This window comes from Coregonus lavaretus (assembly GCF_964263955.1).
Source record: "Coregonus lavaretus genome assembly, chromosome: 37".
Taxonomy (NCBI): domain Eukaryota; kingdom Metazoa; phylum Chordata; class Actinopteri; order Salmoniformes; family Salmonidae; genus Coregonus; species Coregonus lavaretus.
In genome coordinates, this window is record NC_140024.1 from 11,272,585 (window position 1) to 11,293,540 (window position 20,956).

A 20,956-nucleotide genomic window follows, 5' to 3' on the forward strand; every position below is an offset into this window, starting at 1 on the left:
CCTAGGCCTCTCTCTCCCCCATGTACCACTAGGTCTAGAACACCTGCATCATTTACATGTACTTCACTGTCCCGCTTTATTGATTTTCTTGTGCATATGTAATGTAATCACTTCACCATCCTTCGCATTTATAAATATTAACACAAACAGATGGATTCTCACTCATGCAAAACACGACTGGTGCACAGCACTGAACTTATCATGTATAATAAACCTGTATATAAAACAGAATTTCTTTCATTTCCCACAGCCAGAAATAAATCAAACCTATAAATCTTTCAAAGGCTGACAGTTAAAATGTATGCATAATACGATCTCCCCTGTCTGCGTGAACAAATATAGTTATACCTCATATATAATGATATACTGTATATTCTTTGTGTTATGGGCTCTGGTCAAAAGTAGTGCACTATATAGGGAATAGCCACTGTGAAATCTTCAACAGGAAAACATCAAAACACATGCAGGACATTGATAGAATACCTTGAAAAGTAAGCGCACCAAATTCAGGAGAACCATCCAAGCATCCAGTAATCTGAGGTATTACTGAGCTATAACTCCTAGCTCTACCACATACCCTAGGCTATGTTTGGAGTCATGTTTACATGTTTGTAAGTCACTCTGGATAAGAGCGTCTGCTAAATGACTTAAATGTAAATGTACTCTTTGACCTGAATGAGAAGCATTCTGACATTGGCCACCAGGCTGTCTGGCTCCGTGTTTAACGGTTCTGGGGAAACACTGGTGGTGACAACCACTCAGGACAATAAAACAGCAAAGCTGTAAATACAGTAGCAGACCTTAATCATTATCATTACACAGAGCCACCCTCCTAGACCTGGAGCCAGGCCAGTCCCAGCCCCATTACAACCCTCCCGTCTCTCCCTGCCTGCCTCAACCCGCCCGGCCACCACAATACTAAACACAATAACCTGGCCTCATCATCTCTCATATGGAGAATGTTAAATGACACAATAACCTGGCCGTGCCTTCTGTTCTGTTCCTGGAAATTCCACCAGACAGCCTTGGGAGCCGGTCCAGCAGTGAGTCGATAGATACCCTCGTAATGTAATGTTACAGCTCCATTTAAAACAAGTCAGTGTATCTCTTGGCAGACATCTTTGCCAGCTGTTTCATTAGCGCAGTAGATCAGATCAATCAAGAGAGAAATAATGGAGCGTTTGATTACGCCAATGACACTGCCAGCCATGCACATATGGGATGTAGCTTTGTTACAGTGGATAGATGGATGCATGAATGAATGGATATAGTGTTATTACAATACAGAATGAGTACAGTCCCTGTTACTGTCAGCACACAAGTCAATAGAACACATTTACTATCTGTATCTCTATGGCTGTACGTTAACTCACGTGTTGTTGTTCCTAAGTTTGACGTGCCCTCCAGGCTCCAGGATCTGCCCGTTCTTCAGCCAGGTGAGCTGGGGCACAGGGTCGCCCTGCGCCTGGCAGGTGAAGATAGCAGTGGTGCCCACAGGCCGGGAGATGGACTGGGGAGGTTGCACAAACTCTGCTGGGGCTGTGGCAGATGCAGGGGAAACAAGGAAAGACAGATATTGAGCTACTTACAAACTGAATATCAAGTGCCTTGCTACATAGATACAGTAACTTGCTGACAGGGGCTTTCCCATTCCCCATACTATGCTGCACAACAACTATGTTTTTTCACCAGTGGTTTGAAAACATAAGCTACCAAGGTATTTTGAAAAAGAAGGAAGCTCCCAGAGCCTTCTAGAGAGAAGGGAAAGAGAGGAATGAAGGTGTATTATTCTGGGCCTAATCACATTTATCAGAACTAGATTGTGTGTGTGTGTGTGGGGGGGGAATTAGCGACAGAGTTTAGCAACAAAATGATTAGCTGAGGATCAGACTAACGTCATTAGAGCTGAGGAGAAGCAGATCTAGGAACCCAAAAAGAGAGGAGGAGGAGGAAGAGGAAGAGGAGGAGAGGGAACAGGGAATCTGTTCACAAACGGCCAACTACCTATTATAGAACACATAAACTGAGTAAAAGGCAATGCAGCGCAGATACAGTATCTTTCCCCAAAAAGCCTTTCAGTATTGCACACTACACAACTACTGACCTTCAGCCTCCAGCCAATGATCCATCCCTCAATCTCTCCCTCCCTAGGAGTCATTCTTTCCCTCCTCCCTGTGAGCTATGAGCCATGCTCCATTTGCTCTAATTGACACAGAGGTACAGGTAATGCAAATCTCTAATACCTCTTAATTAAACAGTGTTTAGTTTCGCCTCAAATTTGTGATTACGCTCCTCCCGGATCCGATCCGAGCTGTTGGTTGGTTTTGCTGTTGCTATTTCTGTTGGCGTAATTATCTCCCCTCGTTATTCATCGCTACCCGTATTAATAGCCGCATAAATATTGTCATCCATGATAAGATAACTTGAGTTATTTTCCTAATAATTAGACTGCAATTAGGGATCATCTAGTCGTAATTTACAATGAGATCCTTCCCACAATCAGCAACTATTTTCCCTCCTACTCTCACATCAGCAGGTTGATTTGCCTGTCAGCTATCCTTCTGTTTCTAATCTTTCTATCTATCCTATCTTCCCGTAAACAAACCCTCCCCTTTCTAGTTCTAGTTATTTAGCATCCTCTATCTATCTAATTCTAATTTTAAGAGAAGAGGTGTTATGATGGTTTTCTAATCTCAGCTATCTCCATACTGTATGTCACCCTGTCAGTAAAGGTGCCGGGACCTGAAATTCACACCATTCTAGGTACTGTGGTATGATGAGGATTAGGTTGGCTCTATCCTCCTGTCCATCACTCTCTCCATCTCCCCTTTTATCTCTCTCTCTCATCTCGCTCTCTCTCTGTTCCTTTTCATCTCTCTCTCTCCATCTCTCTCTGTTTTCTCTTTAGAGGCTGTGTGTATGTAAGGAGGGGCTGGAGGGAAGGGCTGGAGGGGGGCGGGGGGATGGTGGGTCAGGGAGAGTATTGATGTGCAATTGTGGTGTGGGTCTGATCAGCACGCTTTCCCCCATTCCCTCACTATCTTTCTCTCTCCCTCTTTCAATCCCCTCCTCTCTCTCTCTACCCTTCTCTCTCTCCCTCTCCCCCTACTCTCTATTACTCTTCCCCCAATCTCTCTTCTTCCCTCTCTCTCTCCCTCTCCTCCTAATCTCTCTCACTCTCTCTTATTCCTTCTCTCTCTCTCCCCACTCTCTCTTTTTCCATTTCTCTCTCTCGCCCCTCACTCTCCCGCTCTGAGGTAAATGAAGGGTAGTGCAGTGAGCAGAGGGCCGCTGTGCCAACCATCTGGCCAGGAAGATCACATCAATTCTCTTAAGCAACAGCCTACCTTACTCTGATCAAAACAGCTGTCCGGATGGCGGGAGGGAGTCGGCCGTATGCTGCTCCTCTATATAGTCACTGAGGCCTTATCACCATAACAACCCTCTCATAGCCAGACAGTCAGTCAGTCATATGCGCCCCGACTGTGAAATACGTCCAGGAGGAGAACACTGTTGCCATGTGAATATGAAGCAATGCTTCTTCAAGGATTTAGCCTTTAGTTACTTATTCATCATAAAACACATGTATTGTACAGTATATCTCATCAGATAGTTAGCTGAGGGCGCTTTCTAGTTTTCACTGATTGATAAAGAAACCATAGACATTGACACATGGGCAGGCCCTTTGGCCGTTAAGCATGTGAGGCAAACGCTGAATGCTTCCTACTCTGTGTCAGAAGGCCCTACCTGCACCCCTAACCACCTCCAATTGGTCAAATATGAGTAAGAAAATCACACAGCGAATGAGACACACACACATTTGTTTTACTAACCTTGTGTGGACCTAAAATTGATTTCCATTCAAAATCACACACACACACACCAGTGGAGGCTGGTGGGAGGAGCTATAGGAGGACGGGTTCATTGTAATTGCTGGAATGGAATAAATGGAAAGGGATCAAACACATGGAAATCACGTTTGACTCCATTCCATTTTTTAATTCCAGCCATTACAATGAGCCCGTCCTCCTATAGCTCCTCCCACCAGCCTCCACTGACACACACACACACACACACACACACACACACACACACAGACACACACACACACACACACTATACTGAGTGGGTGTGTAAGTAAAGGCTCACCTTGGACCACCAGACGTCCCTGAGCGGTTCTGCGTACACGGGTCCCTGGTTTGTTGGCAGCGCAGACGTAGACGCCAGAGTGCTGGACCCCGACATCTGTGATCATCAGGTTCCCTGTACCCAGCACCTGGATGCCCTCCACACCTATCGGACGGCCATCTGAGGAGACAGGGGAGAGGAGAGGGGAGGAGGAGATGAGAGGAGGAGAGGGGAGGGGAGGGAATAGGAGAGGAGATGAAAATGAAATGAGGGAAGGAATAGAGAGAGAGAGAGAAAGCGAGAGAGAGAGAAGAGGAGGAGAGGAGGGAGATAGCAAATTAGCTGAGTTAGCTTAGAATATAAAAAAATATGCCCTTTAAATATACACAAAAAGGCTATAAAAATACCAAGGGAGATTAATGATTGATTAAACATACTATAATGTACACAAAAGAGTAAACGCTGGAGAAGAGGAGATGCTATTTTAGTTCTCCCCATACCGCTGAGAAACACATTTCACAGTAAATATCAGATCAGTTCTCACAAGTGTGACAGAGCACATCTTGTGGGAATCACCATATTCAGTACAAAGGTGGCAAACGAGGCGAGTGTATTAGGCGAGGGCCAAGGCCACTCCGACACAGCAAGTGACGCAGAAGAACTATGTTGCCATGACTCCATTGTGTGTTAGTGTGTGTGATTGTATGTGTGTGTGAGGGGGTCTGTTTTACCTCCCCCGCCCCCTCCTCCCCACCCTGCTCTCTGACAGGCTAGTGACACACACAAACCAGTTCGATTTCCGGTTTGACAAAGCCCTCTACTGCCTCAGCCACACCATGCTTTAAACTGGGGAAATGCCCTCTGAGCATGCAGAGCTACACAGATAAGCTAGGCTGCCAGTCCCTCTGTCCCTCCATCAAATACCCTGTCCATATCGTCCTATTACAATGACCTGATACTGGGGGTAGGACCAAGAAAGACATGGCACAGCCGAAGATATTTTAGTCCCTCTTTATCTTTGTAACATCTGCGTCCTGTGTGTCCCGGCTTAGAGTGTTAAAGGACTGTGCGGGGGACATGGCCGCTATGCTAAAAGCCTGCAGAGACAGCAGACTGGCCATCCTCCTCTCCTCACATCCTCAGACAGATCGCTAGCAGACAGCTAGCCAGAGACTGGGGCCATATGGTCTGGCCCGGGCCTTTTATAGGAGGGCAACACACACACGTCTCCTCTGTGAGCACTATGTGCATCTGAGCAGAACCACAACAAGGAATGGGAGGGCCATTTGGAAACACTCCACAAACCTGGACCTCTACAAGACACTGCACTGTGGGCTGAAGAGAAACAAGAGAATGGAAAACGGCGCACAGTACATCCAGATTTCACGAGAATGCCTTCAAACAACAATATACAAACCTCAGCCCTTCTGTGTTCATGTAGCTGCAACAAACAGCGCCAACAGTGGGCTGTAGGCTACAGGATATTATTATTATTATTCATACATATTTACAACCCAATTGAAACAGCCTAGTCAGCTTTGTCAGCCAGTGGAGTTTCTTATCGACTGTAGTAGAAGCTATGGCTAGTACAGTATAACTTAAAGATGCTCCATGGTACTGTTAAGTACAAGCCTCAGGCTCTCAGCCCGACCCTCCCACTACCAGCCCCAGTCCAGTTCCATAAATAAAGGGACCATAGAATGGCCGTTATCACCCCTCTACAATAAGCCTTACCCAAGTCGGGCTAGCTGCTGAGTGAACTGTAAAATCAACAGTTGGACACAGTTTACAGTTCCACCATCTCTCTCACAGAAACTCTCTCTCACAGAAACTCTCTCTCACAGAAACTCTCTCTCTCTCTCTCTCTCTCTCTCTCTCTCTCTCTCTCTCTCTCTCTCTCTCTCTCTCTCTCTCCTCTCTCTCTCTCTCTCTCTCTCTCTCTCTCTCTCTCTCTCTCTCTCTCTCTCTCTCTCTCTCTCTCTCTCTCTCTCTCTCTGTGTGTGTGTGTGTGTGTGTGTGTGTGTGTGCTGTCTGAATGGATGCAGCTATCTCTATGTCAGGCTGTAATTTAGTTAGTGTCAAACAGGCAGAGAACCGGCAAAAAGTAGCCCAGGGAGCACCAGTGCTGATGAATGAAAAGCTCCAAACAAACTCTGGCATTAAGGACTGACTGATGTGAATCTATTACATTTATTATGCAGCTTATCCCCAGGCCCTCACTCCCTGTAATCGAATACACTGAAATCCAGAGGCGTCATGCCCATAAGGGGAACAAGGGGACGTGCCCCCTCAGTTTTGTCCTATTTTTACATTTTTCAGATGTTAAATTAATTACTCAACTTAATTTTAAGCCCACTTTTTATCTTCCTTATTTATTGAAAAAGATCTGTCAGCAGTATTTTGCGGAGGGACACCCTGACTATTCCCCCCCTCCCCCCTATTCTCTCTAGTAAGTGGTTCCTTCCAAGGTGCACCACAGAGCAAAGATATGCTACGTCAGCGGAGAAGGAGAGAGAGTGTCGAGTGACACACACAGTGTTTGATTTGATTTTAACTGCCGGTGATGAACAGGACTCGCAGGAGGAATGTTTGTAAATGAATTTGATCAAGCTATGTAGCCTATTGATTCCTTCTTGATTAATAAATAAAACAAAAATGTATTGTTGTTTCTCTGTAATACTAGCCAACTAGCAATTTTATGAAGTTGGCTTTAGTTAGCCAGCTAGATAAGTTCCCAATCTCCCAACCTCATAACTAGCTACCAAGAAGCCACTTCAGGCTATCAATCAAGTTAGAGTAGCTTGTCTAACTATCTTAGCTGGCATGTCTGCTGGCACGGTTGCTAGACTTGAGAAAATACTAAAATAGCTTTAATTATTTGGTTATGATACTATATACCGGTGTGGCAGTTGTACTAAAGTCCTAAGGCATAAAAGTTCTTAAAGCTGCAATATGTAACTTTTTGGGAAACCTGACCAAATTCACAAAGAAATGTGAGTAATATGTCTGTCATTCTCATCGAAAGCAAGTAAAAAGCGGTAGATCTGTTCTATGTGCACTATTTCTATGCTTCCTGTTCTTAAGTTTCGTTTTTGCGACTTTTACTTTCAGTTTTGTACAATACTTTCAGAAAATACAAAAATATATTTCACAGCGGTTTAGATTGTACAATTATTCTTTATACTATGCATTGCTTGTTTTGTCACATAAACTGAAATTGGGCGAACTATTTTTTTCAACCAGGAAATGGCGGAGCGATTTCTGCATATTGCACCTTTAAAGCATCAATGTGCATCATTCATTAAAATGACAATTGAAAAGCTAAAGAGGTATGCTTAGATAACCTATGCAGAAAAATTAGGCATAATGATTATGGCTCTAGATAGCAGGAAAAAGCTTTTTCAGGTGTTTGAAAAATCTCCAACTTCATCACCCCCCCTCCATCCTCACGTACTTCTTGCCCCCTCTAAAATAATGGTTGCATGACGCCCCTGCTGAAATCCCATTGTGTCAGCATTTAATTACAGCAACATTGTGCGAGGCAATATCCACAATCTGATTAAGGCTCCTCTCTGGTTGGGGAGAGGCTGCAATTTACATTTTGAACAGCAAATCAGATTGGATAATAGCTTTGAAAAACAAATATCAGATTGCAAAATTGGTAGTGGCAGACTTTGAGTGATGGCCAAGAGGAACGTGTGAAGCGGGGGGGACTGAATCCTGCCTGGGCTCAATCCTGCCTGTGTTTCACTTACTCACTTTAGAGGTTCATCTCTACCAGGAGAGTAAAGAAAGCATTCATCAAAAAACAAGATTGTGTTTAGCCCCCAAAGACTGATCAAGGCTGCAATCCCCTGCTTCATGTGTACATAAGATGAATGTTCTACTAGACATTACATAAAGGAACATACTACACGTATGTACACAATGCAGAGACGAGCTAACCCAGACACACATACATACATGCACACTTCAACAAACACATAAACATCAACCCAACTGCGCGTGCGTACAAAAACACACACAAATACACACTGGACAGCAGTAGCCTACTTTATCACTGTGCTGTACCACATTAGAAGCAGTCACTGAACACTGCTTTTTTCCTCCATTAATTTATATCAAGGTCAGCAAGATAATGTCTGGTACATAGGCTTTCAACATTCCAAATAATTTGGAACCATCTGGGAAAAAATGGGCTCCGTGCACGCTGTGAAGGCAGCAAGCCATGACCAATTTCACACGCAAAGCCGCTGTATCTTATTGTATCAAAATGTTCCGTTTAACAGAATGTCCACTTCAATCTCTGTATTTTGCCTGTGTGCTTTATATAAATGTATATATAATTCAGCTATACTACTATGGTGACATGGTTTTTAAATCAGCTGCAATAGTGATGTATTTCAAGTCGGGTTTTGGATGATTGCAAACTAGACAAGCAATCTAACACGGAACCTTTTGGAAGATAGAAGGGTTCTATAGACCTCAAGGCCTGAGAGGCAGGGTGGTTTAACGCCTGTGCAGCACCCTGAAGGCTGCAGCTTTGATTTGATGTAAAAGAGAAAGCAGGGTTTTGGTCTTACCAAGCCTGCTCCATGACACGATGGGGCGGGGATATCCTGTGGCAACACATTCCAAGATGGCCGTCTGGTGAACGGTGAGAGTGAGGTTTTCAGGACCCACGAGGATCATGGGCTCTTTGTAAACAGAAGACTGGGAGCCTGCAAAAAAAAAGGGGGGGGGGGGGAGAGAGTGACGCAAGCGTGAGTGTGCGAGAGCTTTATGGATTGCAACATTTAATTGGATTTCACTGTTGTGCATTATCTCCAGCGTGAGCATCTTGGCGGTTAGGCTGTGTGAGATGATGCATATTTGTGCGGTGGGTGGATACCAAGGGAAGGTGTGTATGTGTGTGTGTATATATATATATATATATGTATATATGAGTATTGAGACCTGAGACGGTGAGGCGAGCCCCGGCACTGTGCTTTACTCCTGCACTGTTGTGGGCCACACAGCAGAACACACCACCATCCTCCTGACGCAGACCTGTGATCTGCAGGACACCAGTGGGGAGCAGGGTATACCTGACAGAGAGAAGGAATGGGAGGAGGGAGGGAGAGAGAGATAGAGAGAGAGGGTGGGGGAGGGAGGGAGGGAGGGCAGAGGGAGAAAGGGAAAGAGAGAAAAAGAGAGAGGGGGAGAAGAGAGAGATAGATAGAGGGAGGGAGAGAAAAAGAAAGAGGGAGTAGATAATTGTTTGCTTGATTAAGTGTGTTTACACACGCAACGTAAACTCCATTTAAAACAGCTAGACAGACACAAGGGAGGCTACAGCACACTGGATTCCAGGTGGTGTTGATCTGAGCTGAGTGAGACTTGGCTGGGTAACAGTTAAGTGAAGGTTGTGAAGCTGCTACAGTGAATTTGTTTATCTCTATAGCTGTGAAATAAAGTTTGGACTGCTCGCTTCTAGATAACCAGAGTTATGTGTGCAGGTACAGTAGTTGGTAGGCACAGCTGAGGTGATTAACACAGAGGAACCCTACTTTACTGTACCTCTCATCCTTAGTGTCCACGGAGCGGCCATCTTTCTCCCAGCTGATGGCAGGCTCAGGCAGGCCGTGAATCTGGCACTGGAACCGCCCCATGCCCGCCTCCTCCGCACGCACTGACCGCGGCTGGACATGGAACTCCGCCATCGCTGGAGAGAGAGGGGAGACGCAGCGGTCAATTCAATGTTTGAAAACCTACGCAACATTTTTCAGAGCATCTTTCACATAGGCCTACAGTAAATATTACTGCCATGTTCAGTAACAGTGTACTAGTGTCCTAAACTCAGTGGCACACCAACCCAGTTAATCATAACCAATTACCAGGGAGGTATTACCTACAGTGTAAAAGTATTTTTATACCCATTCCCGCACTGGAAGGCAATTAACGTATTGGCAAAAAGGAAATAATGGCTCCATCTTTCAATGGAATGAGTCATAATCCAGTGGCTTTATCTAAAGAAACGCTGGGGGGCTCTTAACCTTGAGCAGACACATTGCAATGAAATGAACCAAATGAGCAGCGGAGCCGAGACTAGTCTGACCAGGGCAGGGAGCTGCCATGTGATTAGGCAATTACCTGTGTTCTACTGTCAGCAATCACTGTGCAGGAAACCCTAGTGCTCATTACCCCTAGTTCCAGGGGAAAGCCTGTGTTTGGATAATCTGGCCCTCATCAGTGACACTGGAATAAATGAAAGGTTCCTAGTTAGGCGCACTACTCAGACCGCTTCGGCTCATACGCTATGCTAACAAACACAGCTGGGCTCAGAGAGAGAGAGACCTCGGACTACAGCTCCGTGGGGGGGGGGGGGGGGGGTCCATGGGTAAAGAGTAAAGACTGAACCACCGTAGTGGGTGCTCCATCAGGTGGGGTGAGACATTTATAAACATACAGTAGGATTCTGCGGGAGAGTAATGACAGTGTGATGGCCAGGGCTGCAGATGTACTGTAATGCTGTGGCCAAACGACAGACAGTCAGCCAGACAGTCAGCCAGGCCCAGGCAGGCACTTGACTTCCTGAACTAGATAAATGAAGTCTAATTAGCCCCCTTACTGTGCCCAGTGATTAAACAGTATGGTCAAGAAGAGGAAGAGGACAGTGATGTAGGGAGGAAGGGCCCAGGTGGGAGAGGACAGTGATGTAGGGGAGGAAGGGGCCAGGTGGGAGAGGACAGTGATGTAATGTAATAATGTGCGCAGTTGTTCTCAGGGTGCTATTCTGATTTTAGACTAACAGCAACCTAGGCTAACAGCAGACTAGGCTAACAGCAGACTAGGCTAACAGCAGACTAGGCTAACAGCAACCTAGGCTAACAGCAGACTAGGCTAACAGCAGACTAGGCTAACAGCAGCCTAAGCTTACATCAGACTAGGCTAACAGCAGCCTAGGCTAACAGCAACCTAGGCTAACAGCAGACTAGGCTAACAGCAACCTAGGCTAACAGCAGACTAGGCTAACAGCAGACTAGGCTAACATCAGACTAGGCTAACAGCAGCCTAGGCTAACAGCAGCCTAAGCTTACAGCAGACTAGGCTGACAGCAGACTAGGCTAACAGCAGCTTAGGCTAACAGCAACCTAGGCTAACAGCAGACTAGGCTAACAGCAACCTAGGCTAACAGTAGACTAGGCTAACAGCAGACTAGGCTAACATCAGACTAGGCTAACAGCAGCCTAGGCTAACAGCAGCCTAAGCTTACAGCAGACTAGGCTAACAGCAGACTAGGCTAACAGCAGCCTAGGCTAACAGCAGACTAGGCTAACAGTAGACTAGGCTAACAGCAACCTAGGCTAACAGCAGACTAGGCTAACAGCAGACTAGGCTAACAGTAGACTAGGCTAACATCAGACTAGGCTAACAGCAACCTAGGCTAACAGCAACCTAGGCTAACAGCAACCTAGGCTAACAGCAGACTAGGCTAACATCAACCTAGGCTAACAGCGACCTAGGCTAACAGCAGACTAGGCTAACAGCAGACTAGGCTAACAGCAGACTAGGCTAACAGCAGACTAGGCTAACAGCAGACTAGGCTAACAGCAGACTAGGCTAACAGCAGACTAGGCTAACATCAGACTAGGCTAACAGCAGCCTAGGCTAACAGCAGCTTAAGCTTACAGCAGACTAGGCTAACAGCAGACTAGGCTAACAGCAGCCTAGGCTAACAGCAGACTAGGCTAACAGCAGCCTAAGCTAACAGTAGCCTACGCTAACAGCAGACTAGGCTAACAGCAGACTAGGCTAACAGCAGCAGTGAAAGAGAAGTCTGATGTCTGTAGCTCAGCTGGTAGAGCACGGCGCTTGTAACGCCAAGGTAGTGGGTTCGATCCCCGGGACCACCCATACACAAAAATGTATGCACGCACGACTGTAAGTCGCTTTGGATAAAAGCGTCTGCTAAATGGCATATTATTTATTATTATTATGTTCGCTATCATAGAACTGATTATGTTAACAACAAAGTTTTCTGGTGAGTGTTTTGCATTGATCTGTGTCAGTCTTGTGGATCCTCTGTTGGTAGGTTAATCGCTATTTGAATGGGAGAAAATAGCATACCGTTGTCAGGGCTAAATGCTCTAGTAAAATGCCCTTTCATGTAAAACGCAACCCATAACCCATTGCCCATGATAGAGAAAATGAGCTTGAAAATAAAACAATCACTTTGTGCATCCTCAGAACTGTAGACTACATTTACAGTGTGCAACTGTAGGGTCATTCTACAGATTCGGTGACATTTCAGTATTGTCAGTGTCCCAAGATGTACTAGTGTTATAACTTGTAAGAACATTTATCGAACTACACTTAAATTACAACATTTCAAAGTTTTACATGTTTTTAATATGGAGTAGAGAATATGATTTTAAACAGAGATGAATTTCAATACTTATATGTTTGCTTTTCTTAGGAGTATTAAGAATTTCGCCTGTCCCTATTGACCATCATGCAAATGGCGTGACTCATTTTGAGTACACAGTGTTAAATAATAATGCTTTTTTTTTGTTAAATTAATTGTATATGCCCCCTTATTATGCATAATCCATTTTCTCAGCATAAGACATTTTATTTTCTGAGAAATTCAGGCTTTTACCCCTGTCCTTGTATTTCTTTCAACCCCGTAACGCAACAATACCCCCACTCACAATTAAATAATGGTTTGATCCTGTGGACATCATTTATGAGGAAGTGACATCATACAAGTCTTCAGAGAAGCCTGGTGTGACAAGTGGTAAGCTGCTCTCTCACTTTTTATAAATATTTCATGTTTTTTAAGCACATATGGGCTTTGTCAATCTCAGGTATTCAACTCTGTTGGGGGGGGGGGGGGAATTCATAGTTAAGATTTTACCAAGAATTGTTTTTATAGCTATGAAGTATAACAATGTCTTTTGTTGAATAAGGCCATGTGGCACACTGCTAGCTGCTAGCATCCCGAATTAGCAACAGATTAGCACAAAATCTTCAACCCTGTCACATTCAACCCCATCACATTTTTCAATGTTACAGGGTTGAATAGCTGTTAAATCTTAGCAATATTTAATGTATATTGCTTAATACCAATCATATTTTCTTGTTGAATGTTTGTTGTTTACGGTTTTACAGTATCAACTAAAAGTACGAGGAATTTTTGAAAATAATAACTTAAAAAAAGTGACAATTAATTTGTTCTCTCTCCTATATACATTGACATATTTAGGAGTATTATCTGCAAGTTCATGTTCATTTTACTACATAGTGATTAAAAGGATACAATATTTAGTCTTGAAGAGTAAGCAGGTCATTGACTTGACCTTGACCTACAATTTCAGATTCAACAATGGAAAAAACAGCAGCAGAAAGGAAACACACATAGAGAGGAAGGTGAGGGACATCCGCGCGCCGGTGGTCAGGTAATTCTCCTGGAAATGTAAGATCTTTAAGACACGAGGTGGTGGTGGTCATGGACACACAATCAACAGAAAATAAAGTTTTGTTGCTTTAAAGCATAATTTGGTAATGCATAAAAAGACTAGAGAATGTAAATGAAGACTAGTCTAAAAAGACATACAGTATACTGCCTTGGCAACTGGTGCGTGAGGGGTTCATGTTCACTAGCCGACTGGTTTGTACTGACATATTTAGGAGTATTATCTGCAAGTTCACGTTCATTTTACTACATAGTGATTAAAAGGATACAGTAATTAGTTTTGGAGAGTAAACTGGTCATTGACTTGACCTTGACCTACAATTTCAGATTCAACAATGGCAAAAACAGCAGCAGAAAGGCAAAGAGAGTACAGGGCAAGAAGAAATGCTGATCCAGAACGAAGGGAAAAGTACCTCAGGAGTGAACGCATGAGATGGACAAAATATGTTTTAGCAGGAAAGAAGAAAGGAATAGGAGATATAGTTAAGAGAGGTCAAAAGATGAGGAGAAAGGGATGGAGAAAAGCGAAGGAGCGGCAAAAGCAAAGGGAAATGGCTGTTAATACTATTGCCACCCCTCCACAAAGTCCTGATAGAGACGTGGTGATGTCACATGAGCCCACAAGGTTAGGAAAAAGATTGTGTGTGTGAGAGAGAGAGAGAGAGAGAGAGAGAGAATAGGAGTGCAAAGGAGTGCATACAAATATGATTTCTGGTAACTTTGTACACTATTTCTTCAAAACTGCTTAGACATATTCACATTGTAATAGTATCCTTAACATTTATTTATACTGCTTATGAACTTACCTTGTTATGATTTGATACAATAAATAAAATTGAATTGAATTGTCTATTTGTTTGTTTTAGACAATCTGTGAAGGGGAAGAAAAAATCAAGAAAGACAAAAGACAAATTGAGAAAGCAGGTAGCTGATTTACAGAAATGTCTTGATGAAGAAAGAAGGGCCAAAGAAAAGTACAAAAAAAGGCTCCAGCGTTTAGAAAAGAAGACTTCGTCAAAATCCACAGCTGTACCAAGTGATGTCAGAAGATCTGCATGAAATCAATGAAATGTTGTAACTGTTGTTAGTTTATTAATGTGTTTTAATCTGTCTAGATTTCATCTTGATTGTTTAAACTTTAAAAGCTATGTTGACAGTAGTTTAAAATGTTAAAAAATGGCAACATGTGACCTATATAGGTTGTCAATGTTAAGATGTTTGCTCAATGTTCAAACAGACTCCTGCCATTATCAGATGGATATTTTTATGAAATCAATGAAATGTTGTTACTGTTATTAGTTCATTAATGTGTTTTACTCTGTCTAGCTTTCATCTAGATTCTTTAGATTTTAAAAGCTATGTTGACAGTAGGTTTAAAAATGTTTAAAATGTTTAAAAAATGGCAACATGTTAGTGATCTCAAAAGATAAAACATATGACACGTGATGCTTTTCACTCAACCCTGTTACATGATTTTCAACCCTGTTGCGGTGCATTCATCCCTGTTACGAGATAATTTTTTTACATTTTTGTATTAAATACACAAAATATAACATCAATAGTGTTTTTATTGTGTGTATTAAATCAGGGTAAATAAGGCTATTTCAATTTTGTCAGGAATTACGCAGCATTCTTGCACATTTCTTGCGAAAATGTGGAGTTAGATTAGAAATTTCTTCATCGTAAACTGGAAAGGATGGTGCTGGTCAGTTTTTCTTGATTTTCTCTTTAATTACAATATGCCATTATTTACAAGGGACATCTAAACTGTGAGATTATGCCAGAAGCTGATCTCAAGCTTATTGGAAAAATGAATAGTTGAATAACAAAAGAGAAAATAATACAGAATAAGAACTTAATACTCTACATTGAGATGGGAAAAGGTATTTTCTATCAAGTACACACATTACTTTGTCACATCAAATAAAAAAAAGCTTAAGATTTTAATGTTCATTGTTTCATCCTCCTCAATCACAAAAGGCACCGAATCTGTAGAATACATAAACAACGTACTGTCAAAGCCACGTGAGGTCTGAAGCAGCAATAGCTGATCTTCAAATGCGCCACTTAACGAAGACCACAATACAACCTTGCTTAATGGAGCTGACAGTCCAGTCCGGCTCACTCCAATTGTTAACACATACTGTATCAGTGTGAAGTAAACCTCACCAGAATGACAACACACATAGCCACAGTGAATTTGTTGATCTGGGCGATCTCGCTTCATACATGTAAAATAACAGAACATACTGTAGGTTTATGCTTCAAACAACGTAATCTCTGGAAGAGAACATGGCAGAATCCACAAAAACACCTGTGCAGATACATCCATAATGTGTTTTCCCTCATTCAGCAGCTGCATTTCCCATATCAGCTCCCTGTGGAACAAAGCAGTGCTGTGGGCTTGGTGCTGTGATGTGGGGGTGGGGCATGCAACACAAACTCAATTAGAGAGATGCCTGCCTTTTTCTCAGCTCTCCCACCATGTTCAAGACAAGTGCACTTATTTAAATGTCAACCGTAATTAACTTGGACCGAGCAGGACTTATCTGAACACTCTTAGCATAACAAGAGGCCTAGACCCCCTCCTTGCTCTCTTCCCCTGTTCTTTTTCAACTGGTAACATTTATTTAAGCTAAGCTAGAACCCCGCGCGGCTCTACGGGATCCTACAGAAAGCTCGCTACGTCCGGAGAGGATCAGCATTCACACAGTCGTTTTTCTAGCGGCTTGTTTTTGTTAGCCCCAATTCCCCCGAAAAACAAAGGCGGAGGGAGTTAGTAAAAAGATTTTAAAAAAAGTCAGAACTGAAATTAGGCCCAGAGACGGAAAAACACGTCTGAGGAAGTGAGGAACAAGATGATGGCGAAGATAATGAAGATGTACTGAAGTGGTGCTGGAGCACTGTAAGCACGTCATGCACTGTGTCGTCAATTAACATTTAATAAGTTGCATTTAATTTTAAGCTCTACTGAGAAATGCTGCATTCCCTGTCAAGACTTGACCCTGAAGTCTCCAAATTGATGTATAGAGACCACAGTTGTGATTAAAATTTGACCAAGCTTATTTAGAATTCCTCCAACCCTAACTACTTGCTCTTTAGAGGTTACAGACAATAAAGGACAGGAAGAAATAAAGCTACTGTAAAGCCCTACACATACTTTCAGTAGCCTAATATTTCTTAATTACCACCAGTACTAGAATGCTATTACTTTGCCTCTGACACTTACTCAGCCTGACAAATGTACTGTACAGGCAGCCAGCTTCTGTTTTGTTTTCCCATACACATTATACATTTAAACAGCACTTTTTTAACTGAGGCATTTGAGGATTAGTGCCTCAAGGGCCCAACTATAATATCCCCATCTTGGACTAGCAACCTTGTGTTGCCATAAAGAGATTTGCCTAACCTACTCCATTATAGTGAATGGTGAAATGGCGATCTTCGTGGTCAATATTCATAGATATAAAAAATATATATTGAACACAATCATGTTACCAATAATTGATTTTATTTCATCAGATGTATGTACTTGAACCGATTACTTTAAAATCACACAGAGACGAAGTTAAAGGAATAATTTAGTTGCTAATGGAAGCCTGCAGTACCTCGGACGGCCCTCAATTTAAGAGGGAGCAGCACTAAGCTAGCCTGCAACGTCACTTCCTAGAGTAGCTCAAACTGCACATGCGCTGTTTCCAAAAACTCCTCCATGTAGCAAAATTGTGACAGGCTGAAATGACACTTCCTGATCTTCAAATGCGCCACTGAGCATTCTCATAGGAAACAATGGGGTGACGTCATCGATGGCTTCGTCCATATTATTTTACAGTCTATGGGAATCACGTCCCAGTGACAAGCTCTGAGATTCAAACACTGTCAACCCTCTGTGGCTTTACCTTAAAATGAGCATATCCAGCAGCACAGCTCTGAGCAGAGCCCCTCATCTACTGTAACTAGTATACTCTATATCATAAAAATCGAATCCAAATCAAATCCAATTTTATTTGTCACGTTTCGAAAACAACAGGTGTAGTCTAACATTGAAATGCTTACTTACGAGCCCTTCCCAACAATGCAGAGAGAAAAATAGAAAAATAATATAACAATTATTACACAAGGAATAAATACACAATGAGTAACGATAACTTGGCTATAAAACGTGGGTATTATACAAATATAAATATAAGCAGTTGCCACTGTAATCTAGAGCACTATCAAACTGTACGAGTGTCAGCAGAGGCTCCTGTGTAGAGCATTGATTTAAGGGGAGACTAGAGGCAGTGTGGAGGTGGTGATACTGTACATATAGGTGTACTGGAACAGTCAGCCTAGGGAGCTTTGTGAACAGAACACCATGTACAGAAACAGGGAGAGACGACTGAGCACAGCACACATCACTGCTGTGATTAAAGCAGCTCCCTTTCTTTTCACACATGCATACACAAGCCTGCACGCACACACGCATACACCGATTACACACTGCTGTTTGTGCGCAGTCCATGGCCAACGCTGTCACAGGCACACAGAGGACACTGAGGCAAAAAGAGAGTGGGCATGAATGCTGAAGAACAAAGAGAATAAAGAGGGAAGATCACCTCCTTAAAGAGCTTTCTTTCTGTTGCATCTGTGCCAAGTAGTCATCATGTCTGCTGAACTGGATGTTGTGTTTGTCCGCAGACGCCGCCGCCCCCCAGAGGGTCCCTGCCCTCAGCCCTCATGCATAAAACATGGAGAGGCTGCACATAGCGAGAGAGAGAAAGAGGCCCACACCTCCGCTCTGCTCCACACCGCCTGCCGCCATCACAGGAACACAGCCTGCTACAAATCCACACTGACACACACACAGCCCGGGCACACAGAAACACATAGACGCAGCAGGTACTGTATACACAGAGAGAGAAACATACAGTTTTTATACACAACAGCAAAACACTGCTAGGGTGCGTAGTATAAATGTGGCTATATAAAACCCAAACACACACACAGGTTGATCAGCGATAAGTCAGTGTGGCAGAAGGCAGGCGGTAGCAGCTCTCCAGTCAGCAGTAGACTTGTTTTTATAACCCTTTTTATTATTCCTCATAGAGTGTTATTCTGGCAAGTGTTCAGAAACACTAAGACATTATTACAGATCGTCCGTTCCCAGCACGGAGCAGCAGTGTAAATTAAGCAGATCTAATTACGGGGATAGAAGGCTGAAAGAGGACAGAGATCCATCCATTAAGGAGTGCTGGGGGGAGAGGAACGTGATGCTTGGATCATCTCAGCCAGGGAGGGACTCCCCTCGCCCCTCAGATTCCTGGAAGAGCCCAAACGGCTTTTTATGGCGTTCCACAAAATACCACAAAACCTGCTCAATGTCAAATGTGATCCACGAATTTCACACGGACTGATGGACACAGAGCCAGATCCAGACAGACAGACAATAATAGACCAGATGGAGAGAGCTCTTGGGCTTGATTTGATTTAACATCCAAAACACATACTGGGGATTCATGTGACAACTACATGGACAGTAAAATATCAAATTCCACCTATATGATAAGGCACTTCATGGGTTACACAGTGTCTCTGTGATGTATGTTTCCCCTGGATTGGATGGGATGATTCATTGATATATCAGAGTTAATGGTGCCAGAAGAGATACACACGTCACTCCCCAGCACTCTCAAACCTCCAGCCTTCCATGTTGTGAGGTTCCAATGAACTCCCATGTTATAATGTTATTGCCCCCCAACACTCCCCACCTAACCCCCCCAACTCCACTCCCACCTCTCATCCATTCTACCCCCAGCACCTCAAACCCTCTGGGCCCCCTCAGGCTCATGGGATCATCAGGCAGGGAGGGCACACGTTGTTCTAGCAATAAAACCTCTTGCTCCTCTTCTCCTCTCCTCCCAGAAAACCAGTATAATGGTAATGGTGACCATAAATAATGCAGATGGTATATGATGCAATTCCAGCATTAGCCCATAAACAGTGGGACACGGCAGCTTCGGAGTAAGCCCACGCATCGCTCACCCTCACTGTCTCAGGGCTGGGGGCAGCCAGGCTCCTCCCATACACTTCGCAGTAGAGGAGAGGCTGAGGATGAAGACCCTGTGACACGCAATGTAGCGTACACACACACACACACCCCTATGATCTCAGCCCAAAGGTGCTGTCTGCATCTCATTCCAGGCTTCTGTATTTATCTAAGACTGGACCTTCTGATACTTATAGTCACCATGGTAATGACTTTCTTGTCTTACTGGCTAGAAGGAGAATCACTCCATGTGTTTTACTTATCTCATCCTGTCAGTCTACGGTACAGGGACAATGTTAGTCACTGTCACCTCCCTGTCATTCAGATCAAGTACAACCCAGTTTTTCAGCGCAAGTAAAACCCATTTCCCTACAACATCTGTAATGTGTTTTACAATTGGATTTGGTTCCTCGCTGTATGTGGCTTGTCTGAACCGTGCTTCCTCTAGCCTCTTGACGGTGATGTACCTTATTGAGAGGCGCTGTCTGTCCTAAATAGAGTTATATTGATGGATTTGCTGGAGCGGGCGCAGTGCACACTATGCTAAATAAAGTTAGATGGATGGGTGTCATTAAACCTGTCATACAGGGACATGGCGCCGGCAGCAGCAGCGTCAGACACACTCACTACTGAGTTACGGCAGGGCCACCAAAACACACCAGATCTCCTCCCATAGACTCACTACTGAGTTACGGCAGGGCCACCAAAACACACCAGATCTCCTCCCATAGACTCACTACTGAGTTACGGCAGGGCCACCAAAACACACCAGATCTCCTCCCATAGACTCACTACTGAGTTACGGCAGGGCCACCAAAACACACCAGATCTCCTCCCATAGACTCACTACTGAGTTACGGCAGGGCCACCAAAACACACCAGATCTCCTCCCATAGACTCACTACTGAGTTACGGCAGGGCCACCAAAACACACCAGATCTCCTCCCATAGACTCACTACTGAGTTACGGCAGGGCCACCAAAACATACCAGATCTCCTCCCATAGACTCACTACTGAGTTACGGCAGGGCCACTAAAACACACCAGATCTCCTCCCATAGACCCTCATTATTGAGCAGGGAACTGGGAGACTGGGCTGGCCAGCTCTTAGCTATACACAGAGAGAGAGTCTAGTCTATTCTAGTCTGTTTCAACTAGTCTATTTATCCGTAAGCACAACCAAATATGAGACGATTAGACCTCTTCATAAAAGACATCCCCAACAGCCACACAGACGCAAGGCCGTGGGTATACACACCAAAGGCTTTGTGTTTGTGTGTGAAGGGTTTGTGTGTCTTCATCCTTTTGTAGACGCTGTTGAACAGAAGAAGAGGCCAGCGATG

The 20,956-nt window shown here is 43.8% G+C and overlaps 1 protein-coding gene across 1 annotated transcript in view; it reads right to left on the reverse strand.

Moving 5' to 3' along the window:
- The window catches only part of LOC311111344 (immunoglobulin superfamily DCC subclass member 3-like), a gene marked incomplete at both ends in the record, with an annotated part of 88,434 nt that overhangs the window by 20,636 nt on the left and 46,842 nt on the right, over nucleotides 1–20,956 (reverse strand). The window contains 4 exon segments of the mRNA XM_084154064.1: nucleotides 4,150–4,308; nucleotides 8,712–8,849; nucleotides 9,085–9,215; nucleotides 9,688–9,832. Of these exon segments, the coding sequence (XP_084010190.1) occupies nucleotides 4,150–4,308; nucleotides 8,712–8,849; nucleotides 9,085–9,215; nucleotides 9,688–9,832 (573 nt within the window).